The 16,487-nt window shown below is 39.0% G+C and overlaps 1 protein-coding gene across 3 annotated transcripts in view; it reads right to left on the bottom strand.

Annotated features, from left to right (window-relative positions):
* The window catches only part of DYM (dymeclin), a 388,874-nt gene that overhangs the window by 209,667 nt on the left and 162,720 nt on the right, over positions 1-16,487 (bottom strand). For all 3 annotated transcript variants that reach the window (XM_040264506.1, XM_040264509.1, XM_040264508.1), the window contains one exon: positions 15,723-15,817. In XM_040264506.1, coding sequence (XP_040120440.1) covers positions 15,723-15,817 — 95 coding nt within the window. The remainder of the gene's footprint in view (positions 1-15,722; positions 15,818-16,487) is intronic.

Here is a 16,487-nt window from a genome sequence, read left to right as displayed (position 1 = left end):
TCACTCTTGGGATGTTCATTTTTGGGAGCATCCTTCTTGGGAACTTGTGAAAAAACCAAGCTTGGTGGACCGGTCATGAGAAAAATGAGGTGCTTCAGTCACCATCTCAACAGACCTCCCAGCTGACAGCTGGCATTGCTTGCTAGCTAGGAGACTGGGTCACACTGGACACCCAGCCCAGCTGCTGTCTGAATGCAAGTCTGTGAAAAACCTAGACTGAGACTTACTCGGTTAAGCAATCAATCCACAGCACTGGGGGAGAGGACTATACATCGTGGTTTTAAGTTTTGGGGTGGTTTGTTACACAGCAATAGACAACCAGGACAAATTTATTTTATAGCTACACCTAGGCAAGATGGGCAATAGACTTAAAAGACAATTTAGTACAGTAACTGCCCCAATTTCTGACTTTTAAAGATAGAAACCATGTGCTCTAACAGGGAATAAACATGATTTATATATACTATATATCCCCTTTCTCTTCCAAACTCTGATAACTGTTCTCAATAAATATTTATTAAATGGAAGCATGAATAATACAAACATAGCCAGGTATTGATTATATTGATGGAAGGAAGTAGGGGTATAATTAATTCAGAAACAGTAGATATTTTAAAAGTATATACAGTCACCCCTGTGATACAAGCACACTCACATTCATTGTCTCCATCCCTTTCTCTACAAGGGCATTAAAACAGTGATTCCTAAACTTATCTCAGGGCTCCTTTAGACCCTTGAAAAATTATTGAGGACCCCAAAGAACTTTTTATATGTAGGATAAACATATAAACATTAACTATAGTAGAAGTGAAACAGAAAAATCTAAAACTCTTGTTAATTCATTTAAATATAATCATGAACACATTACATGTTAACATAAATAAAGTAATGAGAAACAACTCCTTTCCAATCCAAAAGAAAATGCAATGAAGAGGAGCATTATTTTTATTTCTGTAAGTCTTTTTACTCTCTGGCTTAACAGAAAACAGAAACTCCTTCCTACTTCTGAAGTCAAACCTCCTGCTATATGTTTTTTTAATTGAAGTACACACACAAAAAAATGTAGCCTCAAATGGGTATCAGCTTGGGAAAGGGAGCAGTATTTCAATGCCCTTTACAGAAAGGTGCAGACACTATTCTTTGATATTTCAATAAGACAAGTGGTAGTTTCTTAAAGACAAGTTAAAAAGGTTGCATCAGACACCATATAAAAAAAACCTTTGAGTCTGTTGCATTCAGATCCATTAGTCTAAATTTTTTTGTACCTACATTTTTGTACTTTTAATGAATCTTTTCACTCATACATAATTTTGAAACTTCATGCATTGGTCATTTGAAAAATACCACTTCACTGAGTTACACAGATCTCCCAAATGTGTCGACACTGCATTATACAGTTTCCCCAAAGTCCCACGTTTATTAATACAATCTTCAATGTCATCACAAACATCTTTAATTATTGGGAAGCTGTCAAACTCGTGGTGCCAAAACAAGTTTTTTAAAATTCTATTTTTGCTTGTAAGTTCCAATTCTATCACTGGCAACCAACACCGGAGGTTGTCTTCTTGAAATGACAGACTCATTTTATTAATTTTCAAGAAAATGTCTGCCAAGTCTAAATAACCACAGGTTGTCACTTGTTCTTTCATGGGAAAATGGTATCCTATTAAAAAAAAAAAAAAAAAAAGAGGCTGGTCCAGCTCACAACTCCATCACACACACAATCACTGTAGTTTAGTATGCAAGGATATGTTTTCATGTGAACTTCACTTCATCACATAGAATATTACAAAGACATGGGATCAAGCGTCAAGATTTATCACAACTAATCATTTTTACTGTTGTGGCTTTCTTTTTCACCTGCAAATGTGTGACTGTGGAAAATACAGTGATTCCCAGTATAGTCCGGTGCCACTGCCTTGATTTATGCTAAGGCACCAGTGTTTTCATAACACTGGTGCAAATGTCAGCACAGTGGAAACGGCATATAAAGAATGGTTTAGATCCATGGCACCTCTGTGGTCTGTGAAGGAAACTTTGAAAACCTTCACACTGGTGTGATTCAAGAAAAAAAAGACTGTAGGAATTCTAGACAGTAGATATTCCACTCATTCATAACTGGAGAACTTGGGTTTAAAGTGTTGACATCTGTTTCTCCTTTTCAGTATTTATCAACGTCAGGTCTGCCATAAGGAGAAGAAATAGCACTTCTAGGCTGGGTCCACTCAAGGATTCCGATTTCAGCTCTGTTACCCTCCGAGGCATCTGATCCTGAACATGCTTCCTCATCTCTCTGTTTCCTCACCTATGAAACAGAAATTATGTACCACATACAAGGTTACGGTCACACCTGGAGAATCTCCAAATAACAATGACAAGCACTGTGTGTGACAAAGAATAAGTCCTAAACTAAACAGGATTCTAAATGACTAAGCACCAAAAATGTGCTAATGTCCATATCTGAATGACAGTGGTAACAATGATTTTATTTTTCTCTCTACCACCTGTGGAGGGACCAAATCATAATAGATGTTCATTAAAAACTCATCCTTTAAAACAATGCAGTTTTACTAGGTGAACTGTCAGAAACTGCTTCAGTACAAAGGAGGAAAAGGTTGAGACATAAACACAATAACGCCAGTCATGAATCAATGTGTTTGTTGAATGGGAACCTAAAGATTTATTATAGTATTCTCTTTAAATACATTTTGAAGTTCCAAGCTAAAAAGGAAAAACCTGATCATTTATTTGAAAAGCTTTAAAATAATACTTAAAACTTTGTCCACTGACTTTAGCTAACTTGATAATCTACAAATTCACAGGTTCAACGTGTCCCTTTCTATATGAGTACATTTTCCGCAACAACACACAGCACACGCTTTCCTTGCCACTTCCCAACCCACTCCATCTGGGAAGCACTGATCTAATCTGCATCTTCAGTCACATCAAATTTTAAAGTCATATGAGTATTTCAATAATCTGACAAATATAGCAAAAATTGAAAAGTTTTCAGAATAGGAAAATAAAGTTGCCCTAAGGTCAGCTTGCCAGACAGCTTATGCAGTAATTGCCTTTATTTTAATACATATTAAAAAAAATTTTATGAGCTTTCTCTAGGAATCAAGTTAGTTGAAGTTAAGTTTTGTGAGTTTTTCTGTAACTAGCTAAAAGGGAACCATATTTATATAAATGAAATTTTAACCTAGGAGAGCAAGTCAGTTGGAGAAAAGAACCACCTCTCTTATCATCAGTATAAAAGAAGGAAAACTCGAGCATTGCCTGACTGGGGAAGGCTGCAGTGGTAGTCGGATCAGCTGTCTGCTTTCTCCCTGCCACCCTATCATCAGCGTACTTATTATGCTGCCCTGTGGTTATTAACCCACCACCTTGGCCAGATTAGAAACTCTCTGAAAGCAGAGCACAAATATATGACGTGAATCTCCCACGACCAGCAATGTCTAACACAAAGTAGACGTAGGAAATATCTGATAAACGACTAAATGACCCTTAAATATCTACCCTTGTTTTAAAAAATCACAACCATGTCATAAAATACTCTGAAGAAAACATTATTAGAAGCAGTTACTCTAGTTTCTCAAAGGGTACATTTAGAATCCCAGTAATTTATTTAAGACTAAGTGACTCTAAATGGGAAATCTGTAATGATATGAAAGTCTCTGACTACCTTATATACAAAGGTCCCATGATTATGCTTAAGTAGTAAATAATGACAGGGTTATGTACACTCCTGAATTTCTAGGACCACTGAGTGCATGAAAGTTCATTAAGTGAATAATATACAAGTGTTCCTGGGCTTCAGTGTGATCTTTATGTTTGACTAATGAAGGTAAGAAAACAGGCACTCCTGGTAGTTATGATGGAAAAATTTAACAGGAGTGTCATATTGGGTTCCTATAGTAGTTTATCTTAACTTGTGGGTCTCAAACCGAAAAAGCCCTTCAGATCCTCTTCAACCAGAATTCCTAAGAAGGTGTGAGTTTGGTTAATCAATCAACTTCTCTCCTACATGTTTAGGAAGGTGTTGTCTGTGTGCCATCCTTGGAAGAACTGAGCAAACTCTCACTCATCTCATTCTCCACAGGGCTGGACTCCCTCATGGAACCCCAACCGAGAAAAGCTGCTACAGTATTACAAAGAGTCTGAGATCCCCCTCATTCACCCTGGACTCTTCTCAGTTACTAAAAGTCAACAATTTTTAAAAAACATGTCAACAAGGGGATCACATGCTTAGAAAGATTGAAAATAACTTACTCAGGACAGGATGTGATATTAAAATACCTTGTACACAAATTATTTGCATGCTTTCAGTTTAAAGCTTCATTTATAAGATGCTCTTGACAATGGGAGGTAGTACAGTATTGGGTTGGAGGACAGATAAAGGCCCAGTATTCTCACTGGTCAGCAAGGTGGCCATAAACTACTTGTCTGAAACTTAGTTTCTTCACTATCAAATGAAAATAACAGTACATGTATCATCATATAACACAAATAACATGTATAGGGCCCAGTGTGTAGCATATGGCAGTTGCCAGCTGTACAAAAATAAATAAATGAAAACAAAAATAACAACAGTGGTCTATATGGCATGTTGTTTTCTCCTCATCTAGAGCCAAAGATTTTAACTATGTTCTTTAAATCCAATCAGTGTCAGAATTTCATGATTCATTCCAATACTTACTGAGCCACCATAAACAAGACATGGTGCTGTCTTTTTTCCTTCTGGTAATTCCTAGATGACTGCTATTGAAAAGACAATATATTCTAAATGCTTTAGGCATAATAACCCATTTATTCCTCATGGCAGTCCTAGGAGGATATTCCCATTTTGTAAATGAGGAAATTGAGGCCCATTAAGTGAATGAACAAATGTTAAATGCTCAGAGTACTCATCGGGATTGGTGGGGGGAGTATTTACCTATCTCTGCAGTATCTGCCTTTTCCCAGCTATCCTCCCATCTGTCCTAAAACCACATTCTCCCTTCCCTTGCGGGTCCCTGGCTCAAGTATAATATATCCGATTCTCCGTGTATTTATATTGAACACATGAGTCATTTTAAATTTCTTTACCCTTCTGTTTACTCTCATTTCTCCTCTTAGAATAACCGTTGGTTTTCCTTGTCTTGGAAAATGCTTTTTAACAAAGTCCATGAAGCATGTGCAATTCATCAAGAAGGAAAAGGCTTCAGTAAGTCATTTTTATTTCTCTAACCTGACCTTAGCATTATCAGCATATCAGGTATCACAACTATGTATGTATGGGGAAGGAGGGGCATACGTGTGCATGAACATACACCTTTTCTCTCTTTTGTTCTGGGAGGAACACTAGGCAAGGAGCTGGGAAGCCTGACTGCTACATCTGCTTCTGCAGTAGCGTTCACTGACACTAGTCACATAATAAACCCAGGTGTCAATACGCCGCATGTAAAATGTGCAAACTTCTCTTAGATGTTCTTTAAAGGTCCTTCCAAATATAGTTTCATGATTTGTGTTTAATACCGAAATATCTGGGTAATGTCAAAGCCGCTGAGAAACAAGGTTTTAAGGGCCGCATTCATGACACTGACTCCAGAGCTGAAGACTGATTATGACACGTGGACAACCCAGAGGCTAGGAGGCCAGTCAGTCCTTTACTGCTTCTTAGATACATAGAGCCAACGTATCAGCAAGTGAGACATAAAAGCTACAACGGGATCAACTAAGCTGCCTAATGACCTGATGACAGATTTTTCCAATTGGCAACAGAAAGGCATAACTAGGCACTAAGACTACAGGGGAAGAGTTCCCCGCGGTTCTCTGATGTTTCTGCACATCTTGTAAGCAGAGGCATTAACAGCCTCGTGCTCTGGGTTTTCTTTTCGTGGATTTTGTAGAGTGAACAGACACAGAAAGTAGAAATAATGACTCCCCTCAAAAACAGAGGGCAGTTTGCTGCTATCAAATATTTTAAAGGTGTCTCCATCCAAAGCAAAGTTTGGACAGGTTTGCTTGAAGCCTATTATAAAAGATGGGGTTTCCTAAACTCTGATAGCTCAGTTGGTGAAGAATCTGCCTGCAACGCAGGAGACCCCGGTTGGATTTCTGGGTCAGGAAGATCCCCTGGAGAAGGGAAAGGCTACCCACTCCAGTATTCTGGTCTGGAGAATTCCATGGACTGTATAGTCTATGGGGTTGCAAAGAGTCAGACACGACTGAGCACCTTTCACTTTCCTAAGCCTGGGGTTCTCTACTGTAATGCAAACCACTGCGTGTGCACATGTCACCTGACCCTGGTCACGCTGCTCTGTGAGCATGGGGAACCTCACGAGAAAATTAGGGTACTCTGGTTCACACTACTGTGAGCAATAAACTGTCCTTTGTCTCTGACTTCCCCATGAAATCTTGAGTCTCTACCAGGACCCACAGAACTGTGCTGGCTCATTTGTTAACCTGAAGGTAGAGTAAGAATCTCAGATCCTTCACAGCAGTAGACAGGAATGGGGGCTAGGTAATTCTAGGCTGAGAGAACAAAGTCTGAACTCTCCCATTCATTACCTCTGTAATGTGACTGCAACATTTTATAAAGTGCTATGCAAATTATTCTAATGTTTAACTTTCCATGTGACAATCTTGTCCACAAAGGTCAACTTTTACTTAAAAGAAATCAAAATTCAGATAAATGTATGAGATGCTTCTTTAAAAACTGACATTTTGAATGTGCAGCAGTCTAAACTGAAGCTTAAACTTTCAGTTAGAAATTTTCCACATGTCCCCTCTAATCTACCAAGATGCTATGCTTTATGATGGTACTAATCTCTGAACAGTAAGAAATTTTCTCTTGGAAACTTACAAGTTTTCAACTCAGAGCTGTCTAAATGCTTTCAATTTAACTTCTAAAGAAAGGGCTAAATTGAAAAGCAAACCATGTCACAGCTTTCCTTAAAAAATGTAGCTACTTTCAAAGTACCACTGGCTGTAGGAAGTGCAGGAAGCCAGATTTTTAAGGCAAAACATTCCTCTCCTTCCTTTCTTGGCTACTACTTTCCCAAGAGCAAACAAGGATCAGCAAACACCAAAGCAATGGAGAAACTGGAACTACTTTATGGCCCAGGCACTGGGCTAGAACAAGTTAATTCTGTCTTTTAAAAAATAAATCACATAAGTTTAAAAGAAATACACTGCAAAACCACTGCTCAGACCTCCCACCAATCCAAAATAAAATACTATTATTAAACCCCTCCATCTAAAAAAACAAAACAAAAACTTCCTATATATATTCAATGAGGTCTTCACTGCCTATATTTCCCAAGTATTTCCCTCAATTTGATGATCCTTTGGGCAAGGAATCAGAATCTAGGGATATTAACAGAGAGCAAGAGATTTTTTGGTAGGAAAGCTAGGTAGATTTATTTTTAGACTAAAATGACTTCAAAATGTTATCATAAAGTAGAGCTACAAAAGACTTTATAAGCCAATTATTAACTTTGACAACACTACAACAAAGTAGGTATCGTATATCATCTTAGAGATGGAAAACAGAAGTTAAACAACTTACCAAGATTTTAGAAACAAAGCTGAACTACTTGCTATAACTCTTAATATCAGATAATTCTTCCCCTAAAGAAACAATTTCCTGACTACAATGAAATCAGATAATGGTATGAGGCTGAAACTGAATTAAGTTTTAAAAAATAAAACCAATATGACTATAACACTTAATTTCTGGCATTAGTTTGAAATTAAAATATAAACAAATATGAAACTAAAGAAGACCTTGGCAGTGGTACATATGTAGCAAAAGCTCAATACATACTTACTAAATTGCAAGTAAAATCTAACATCAAGGATTAGATGTAAGAAAAATATTAAGCATTTCAGACTGAAGATACAGTTCTTGTCCTTTCCATGTTTATTTTCCAGGAACATATCCACATACTATGCACTGCAAGACCTGACACCTCCATACCTTTCTCAATTATCCAGTTCAAGTAAGAAAGAGCAAAAGAAATAGAGAAAAGGAAGGGGGAGGATGGGGAAAAGAAAGACCCTCCAGTCTTTGCTACTATAACTGTAAGGACTTAGCTATATAAGGAAGCTGGGAATGAAGAGTTCGAGAGCAGCAAATGGAATAACCAAGGGCTTGTCCACCCTAGATTACAGAGAATCATCTGTTTCAGAACCCCCAGAGGGTTTGGATCGATGGTCCCATGGTAGGTGAGTTACTCTCACTAATAATGTTCTGCCAGTCTTTCCATGAAGTGCTGGGGAATGAGCATGGGATTTTAATCTGGACAAACTTGTGATAGCACTTATCAGCTGTGCAACACCAACACCCTAAATAATGTGAGTCTCCAGACTTTCACTAGTCCTAAATTTAATAAGAGAGAGACAAGTAATGAGACACTACAGGTGACAAGTATGAGTTCACCATCAAATGGACATTGTATTTTAAAATAAGACAGTATTCCTGAAACATCAAAATCAGGAGAAACAACCAGTGTTATTATATATTTGAATATTTTATGTTGTATAATATAAACACATCCCAACAACAAAAAGTCCATTTTGTTCCTTAACACTGTCTTGTAAGTTTCCAGTTCAATGGATTAGCTGGTTCAGGAAAAAAAAAAAAAAAAAACCAACTTCTGAAGACTTAATTGAGTGAGGACAAAAGTGAGGAAGCCTAAGATGCTAAGCTAATACTAGAAGGTATTTAAAAGCAAACTGTCCAACTTTCTTTGAGGCCATGGGCTATTCTAAAAGATCTAAATTTGTTGAAAACAGAGGAATTAACAACCCAGCATTAAATAAGCCAACCTGTGCTTTTTGTAGTCTTCAGAAAAAAAGCTGAGTTATATATACATATATCACATATACAGAGCAAAACAAGCCACCTTACATAAACTACCCATCTGGGCGAGACAAAGAAAAGATAGAAAGCAGTGAACCTGGTTACAATCTGAAGAGTATGTGTTTACTGCTAGTGGCTGTTAACAGTAAGAAAAGGTAGCATAAATTATGGATTGAAGAATTTTAAAAGTTTTTAAATTACATGATCAGATTTTACCAAAAATATCCCAACAGCACTGTACTGCTCTAACCAAATAGTTTCAGTGACAATCTAATCTATGTTTTATATTATTTTATTCTCAGGAAATTTAAAAGACCATAAAATTTTCAGTAATAGGTTTTGTCATTAACTTCACAAGTTTCAAGAAGCAGCAAATATCTGCAAAGCGGGATGAATCAATTTAGATGAAATCTCAAGAATGATGAGTGCCAGAACCAAGCTTTAAATTCAGGATGCCAGACCATCTTCTAAGAATCAGTCACTTGATATTTATTAAAATCCTCTTGTGTGCCTACTGACAGCTACTCTCGTAAAGTGATCCAAAGAAATTCAAGACAGATCCTTTACCCCCAGTAATTACTACTCTGCTTAAGCAACAAGACTTACAACATTGGGCCAGGTCAGTGAGTCAGTCACAAGGACCTATACTGGCCAGGTCAAGATTCTGAAGTTCTCTCTCCTCAACACTCTCCTCTGTGAGAATCCATATTTTCTAACATGTGACTTTTTCCTTTCCCTGGCCCCTTTCCTCTCCATGTCTACCTTAGAAACTAGCTCCCAGACCAGAAACTGACTGTGTGATCGCTAGACTGCTACGAAGAAATAAACAGAGCCGGAGGGGTGGGTCTAAAGAAAAAAAAGGCCTAGAAGCTGTACTGGTGGTGGGGGTGGAGGGCACTGGACCACTATAGGTTCAAGATAAAACAGAAGAGAGGGCAAGGAAGCTGGTGGGAAAGAACCTACAGAAAGAAGAGGTGCCACCAGGAACTGCCTCAACTTCTTTCTAGTATCAGACCACAATTATCCAGACACAGGAGAGCAACTATGAGAAAGGAGGGAACTATAATGATTCAGTAAGGACAGAGTGCTGAGTGTCAAGTAGCAATAGAAGATGAAGAGCAAAGGGCAGGGGACGTCCCTGCTGGTCCAGTGGCTAACAGTCTACGCTCCCAATGCAGGGGGCCTAGGTTCGATCCCTGGTCAGGGAACTAGATCCCACATGAAACAACCAAGAGTGCATGTGTCACAACTAAGACCCAGTGAAAGTCGCTCGTTGTGTCCAACTCTGTGCAACGCCGTGGACTATACAGTCCATGAAATTCTCCAGGCCAGAATATTGGAGTGGGTAGCCTTTCCCTTCTCCCTTCTTCAGGGGATCTTCCCAACCCAGGGATCAAACCCACGTCTCCTGCATTGCAGGCTCTCTTTGCCAGCTGAGCCACCAGGAAAGCCCAGGGAAGACCCAGTGCTGCCAAATAAATATTTATTTTTTTTAAAGCAAAGGGCAGGGCTCAGATCATGTCACTCTAGGACAAAGCTGCCCAGCACTGCTGTTGGGGATAGACAGTTCTTTGCTGTCAAGTGTATTACAGGATATTTAGCAATATCCCTGGCCTCTACCCACTAGATGTCAGTAGCAACCTCCTCCCCAGTTGTGCCTAAAGAAAAAACAAAACAGCAAGAAAACAAAAGCAACAAAAACACCTTGACTCTCAACCTTGCCAGATGTGCCCTGAGGGCAAAACCTACCTGTGTCTGAGAGCCATGACTTTGAGGACGTTGAACTTTTACCAGCTGGCAACAGGAAGCCATTTAAGGATTTTAAGCATAGGAAGCAATACAGATTTGCTTTTCAAATGAATGGAACACTGCAGAGATCAACTGTAGAGGAGCAGGGAGGGAAGCAAAAGGCCAAGGCCAACTAAAGAACTAGTTTTGGAAGAAGATGATAAACACGTGAACCAAGACAGGGTAAACCAGAAAAGAGGGCATAAAGGCAAGCTACAAAGATAGAGTTAAGAATGCAAGGGTCCAGTCAGAGCATTTGACGAGAAGGAATAAACACTACAGAATTATTTGTAGGCTTCTGACTTGGCAATTTAGGTGGCTCTAATGAGGGACATTATCTCGGACACGGAATTTAACAGGAAGAGCATGTTTAAAAATGAGTTTTGTTTTAAACATAATAAAAGTCTGACAAAAGTGTGGAACATTCAAGTAGCAAAGCTAGAACAGTTAGGGTTAAGGTGACCAACACTCATGGTGAACACTACGCATCACTTTACAAATATTCATTGAGATAGCAACTATCGTCACCCCATTAAGTAACTTCTCCAAGATTCCACGGTTAGTCAGTTTTGAAGCTGAGGTCCCAAACTCAGAATCTGTGCTCTTAACTGCTACACTGAACTGCCTGCCTCAGGAAAAAAGAGAAAAGACTGGGATTATAAATGTAGATCTGGATGGTCTTCAGTATAGGTAAAGTCACAGGCATAGATGTGAACTTCCAAGGAAAATGAGCAAAGAGAGAAGAACCTAATATGAAATGCTGGAGAAAAGTATGTGTGTGCTTAGTCATTCAGTTGTGTCTGACTCTTTGCGACCTCATGGACTGTAGCCCGACAGGCTGCACTGTCCATGTGGATTCTCCAGGTAAGAAAACTGGAGTTGGTTGCCATGTCCTCCTCCAGGAGATCTTCCCAACCCAGGGATCAAACCCAGATCTCCCACATTGCAAGTGGATTCTTTACCATCTGAGCCACTAGGGAAGCCCAAGAATACTGGTGCCTATCCTTTCTCCAGGGGATCTTCCCGACCCAAGAATTGAACTGGGGTCTCCTGCATTGCAGGCGGATTCTTTACCAGCTGAGCTGCTGCTGCTGCTAAGTCGCGACCAGGGGCCAAAGCTGGAGGAGCCAGAGGAAGGAGCTGTGAGGAAGGAGATGGTGGGATGAGAGGCAACAGGGAAAGTCTTAAGGGCAAGAAGTACATAATAATGTATTTGTAACTCACAACAATCTCTTGCATAAGATCTACTCCACATCAATATTTTAACTGAATTAATAACCCTATAGTTCCAAATAATGATCATATCAAATATCCATACTCACAGTACTTTTAAAAATTTTCACAGGTGAGCAATACCCATACCATGTATGTTTGCAGTTTTTCTAGAATACCAAAGATTTGTGGAACACACAGTGTCATTTAATATGAAACAACACCTTAGATACCATATGAAATTATTCCATATAAAATGGTGGAAACAGTGTCAGACTTTACTTCTTTGGGCTCCAAAATCACTGCAGATGGTGACTGCAGCCATGAAATTAAAAGACACTTACTCCTTGGAAGGAAAGTTATGACCAACCTAGATAGAATATTCAAAAGCAGAGACATTACTTTGCTGACTAAGGTCCGTCTAGTCAAGGCTATGGTTTTTCCAGTGGTCATGTATGGATGTGAGAGTTGGACTGTGAAGAAGGCTGAGCACCGAAGAATTGATGCTTTTGAACTGTGGTGTTGGAGAAGACTCTTGAGAGTCCCTTGGACTGCAAGGAGATCCAACCAGTCCATTCTGAAGGAGATCAGCCCTGGGATTTCTTTGGAAGGAATGATGCCAAAGCTGAAGCTCCAGTACTTTGGCCACCTCATGTGAAGAGTTGACTCATTGGAAAAGACTCTGATGCTGGGAAGGATTGGGGGCAGGAGGAGAAGGGGACAACCGAGGATGAGATGGCTGGATGGCATCACTGACTCGATGGACGTGAGTTTGGGTGAACTCCGGGAGTTGGTGATAGACAGGGAGGCCTGGCGTGCTGGGATTCATTTGGTCGCAAAGAGTCAGACACGACTGAGTGACTGAACTGAAGACTTTTTAAAGCTTTATTCACATTTAACTTTCACAGTAATGAAACACGTTACTCTGTTTTGCATTTTGTTGATGAGCACATGAAATACTGACTCCTCTAAGTTTGCAAATGATGGATACAAAACTGTGTAATCCCTTCCTAAAAAAGGATTTAGCAAACGTAAATGTGAAAACTAATGATTTCTCACTTGAAGGGGCTGTTACAGCATCTGGTGAGTCTTGAGATGTGCTGCTGTAATAAATCTTCTGTGTATCTAAACAGTTTTGGGTTATGCATTCCTTATTATACTTTATAATTTTATCCCCTAAACACAAACATTTAGTGGAGAATGAGTTTCCTCAAGATACAAAAAAAGCTTGCTCCCACTTCCAATTCAAGACAAGTGTTTCCTAAGGAATTAAATCTTATTCCCAGGCCCAAACTCAAAGTACTTTCCAAACTTTAAGGCATGAACAAATCATTCTGGGATCTTGTAGAAATGGAAGGTTCTGATTCGGCAGATCTGAAGTCGGGCCAACACTATGCTTTTCTAAAGCTCCCTGCAACGTGATACAGATGCTCTGGTCTATCTACTCCATTATGGCACCTGGACCAGAAGTGCTGACCACACTGGGGAACCGTGAGAACTGCATGGCCTTCAGTGTGACAAACAACAGACCAAAATCAGCTAACACTGATAACTCTAGACATTTAAAGTCTTTCTTTTCAAATCCATTTACAACTCACTCATTGACTTTTCTTTTTTGTTGTTGTTGTTGGTATAGAAAATGAGATCTTTTCTTTCTATTCCTTCCATTGTCCTGAACTGTGAATCTAATAGCTTATAAACTCCTCCACAGGAAGGACCCAGCTGGTTCTTCCAAGCTTCTCTCCTATAATCTCTGCACCGGTCCACAACATACCAAATGAATGAAGCAGTTATCTTCTAAATGTAAACCATGCTCTCTCACCTCTTGTTTTGGGTTGTTTGGTTGATGCTTTCCCCTATCAGGCCAGTCTCTAGAGCTGTCCCTCTCTATTTATTTGCCCAATTTTTTAATGAGATGTGACCTCACCATTCTCTAAACCAACCCCTCACCCTCATTGCAGAGATTTTTCTTTTCACTCTAATATTTACTACATTCTGCTGGAATTATTATATGTTGGTTTTTTGCTTAATCTTGGCTACTGAATTACAAACTATGTAAGGGCAGTAATTCTTATAACTAATTTTGATATGCTTGGCACTGCCTAACACAGTTGTGCACTAAATGCTAAAAAAAAAAAAAAAGTGCGCCAGTAAAATGAATTAAAGCACTACTCCTTAATGATAATAAACTTGATCTAAATATTCCCAAATCACAAATTTAATATTTATTTCTCCAAATACCACTGGCTTTCTACTTTAGTCAGCACAGAAAGTTGAGTTCCAAAGTTGAGTCCAGAGTCAGTCAAACAGACAATCTCTCAAGTACAAACCAAAATAATAAAATAAAATTCAAAATGATGTATTATTAAAGCAATGAGTCAAAGAAAATTATCTTGTGCTAAATTCTGAAGACAAATAGACTAAGAACCTAAGTTAATTATGACTAATTATTAAAAATGAGCCCAGGTCAATAACTGTCTCTAACCAAAGGATGGAAAGTGAGATCTAAGTTTAAAAGTGACATGGAGTTGTGATAATCACCAATGACTGGAACACAACTAATCGTCAGGGCTGCACTGCCTCAAAATCAAGAATTAAAAGAAAGGATCTAGTATCACTGAATACACAACAAATGGTCTACTTGGGAGTTGCTAGGAGAATACTGAGCATTCTGCCTGAACATAAGAAAGTACCATAATTGTAAAATCTTGCAAATGATATTCATTCATTGACTTGTTAATTAGTTTTCCTAACCTGAAAGATTGTCTTTGGCAAAGAACAGGGAAGGGATGGGAGTTTCTGGTGATGTTTTGACAAGCAGAATAATGGCTCCCTGAGAATGTCCACATCTCCTCTCCATGAACCTATGAATATTTAACCTTACAAGGAAAGAGGGACTCTAGTTGTGATTCAGCCGAGGGCCTTGAGGTGGGTAGATCATCCTGCATTATTCAGGTAAGGTCAAGGCATTCACAGGAGTCCTCAAAGTAGAAGAGGTCATTGGAGTGATGAGATGTGAGCAGGACTTGACAACCTACTGTTGCTGGCTTTGAAAACACAGGAAGGGGCCATGAGCCAAGGAATGTGGGAAGCTTCTGGCAGCTGGAAAAGGCAAGGAAAGAGACTCTCCTCGAGGGCCTTCAGAAAAGGATACAGACCTCCTGATATCTTGATTCTAGCCTGGTGAGACCCCTGTTGAATGTCTAACCCACAGAATTGTATAACGAATGTGTTTTTTTTTTAATTTATTTAATTGGAGGCTAATTACTTTACAATATTGTAGTGATTTTTGCCATACAATGTGTGTTAAGCCACTAATTTGTGGTAATCCATTATGGCAGCAATGCATGCATGCATGCTTAGTCACTTCAGTCGTGTCCAACTCTTTGCAACTCCATGGACTGTAGCCTGCAAGGCTCCTCTGTCCATGGGATTTCCCAGGCAAGAATACTGGAATGGGTCGCCATTTCCTTCTCCAGGAACAGGAAATAATAAAATGGTTAACTGCTATGAAAGAAATTCTCTAAAACAAGTAGATAACTCCTTTTTGAAAGGGCAGAGTGATGCTCAGCAAATACGTGAATCAAGATTTAGTTTGCATTACTAAGAAATAGACCTGCTCCTCTGCAAAAGGCTATCACACAAGCTTAAACCTAGATTTTCATAGGAAGGTTGAAAGCAAATACAACTGACTCTGATTAAAAAGTCTGAGTTAGAAAACAAAGCAGAACAAGGTATTTTCAACCAAACAAGAAGGTGATTAAAAATTAAGTAGAAAAATGTGATATTCCTCATAGATAGCATTTTAAAAGGGACCACCATAGTATTCTTTTCAAAAAGCCAAAACCAGCATCTCTTTCATAGCTGTGTTTACCTGACGATCCTCTGGGCAGCATACTGATGGAGGGAACGAAACTGCGCAGACATATTTGCTAGAGCTGCCAGACAGTTTGTGTGAAGGTACTTGTCCTGCCAGAGAGCAGATGTTTGAACACACATCAGAGAGAAGTTTAAAACACACGTCAGGTCTTCTAGACATTTTCAGCAAGGTTAACCAGAAGCAAGTGGAAAGTCAAGTGTCACTGATTTCAGAAAATTCAGACCCACCAATCCATTTCCTTTAATTCCAAAACCCGTAAAGTGCAGAAAGTTTTTTCACCACTAATTTGGAAGCAACATCTGGCACAAAAGACGATGATGGTATTTATGGTCTTCATTAAGCCCACCCTGGAGAAGACTGAAATATTTCACTGCAGAAATATTAATGTCTAGTTACAGTGTGTGGCTCTAGAACCTAACGATTGCATATTGTGTAGTGTAAGAACTATAATTATCTTTCTAAAATAAAAAAATTCTCCATTCTAAAACACACATGTGGCCCCAAGAGCTTCAGATAAAAGACTGTAGACACGTAGAGTTTCAGATAAAAGATTGTAGACATGTATCTACGTCAGCCTCCCAGAAGGGAGTAACTAAAAATGGTGCAGTTAACTTGACCATTTCTCTGAGCTATGAATTCTGTATACTACTTCTCTAGCGGCTGGAGCTGACATCTGCTCTAAGGTATACCAAATACAACCTAGTTGAAATTTTCCTTTCACCCTTTAAAGTGAAACTATTCTCTCTTCTTCTATGCTTC

This window comes from Oryx dammah, unplaced genomic scaffold, assembly GCF_014754425.2.
Source record: "Oryx dammah isolate SB20612 unplaced genomic scaffold, SCBI_Odam_1.1 HiC_scaffold_22, whole genome shotgun sequence".
Lineage (NCBI taxonomy): Eukaryota > Metazoa > Chordata > Mammalia > Artiodactyla > Bovidae > Oryx > Oryx dammah.
The sequence above is the reverse complement of the archived record's forward strand: the minus strand, read 5'-3'. Positions and strand labels throughout refer to the sequence as shown.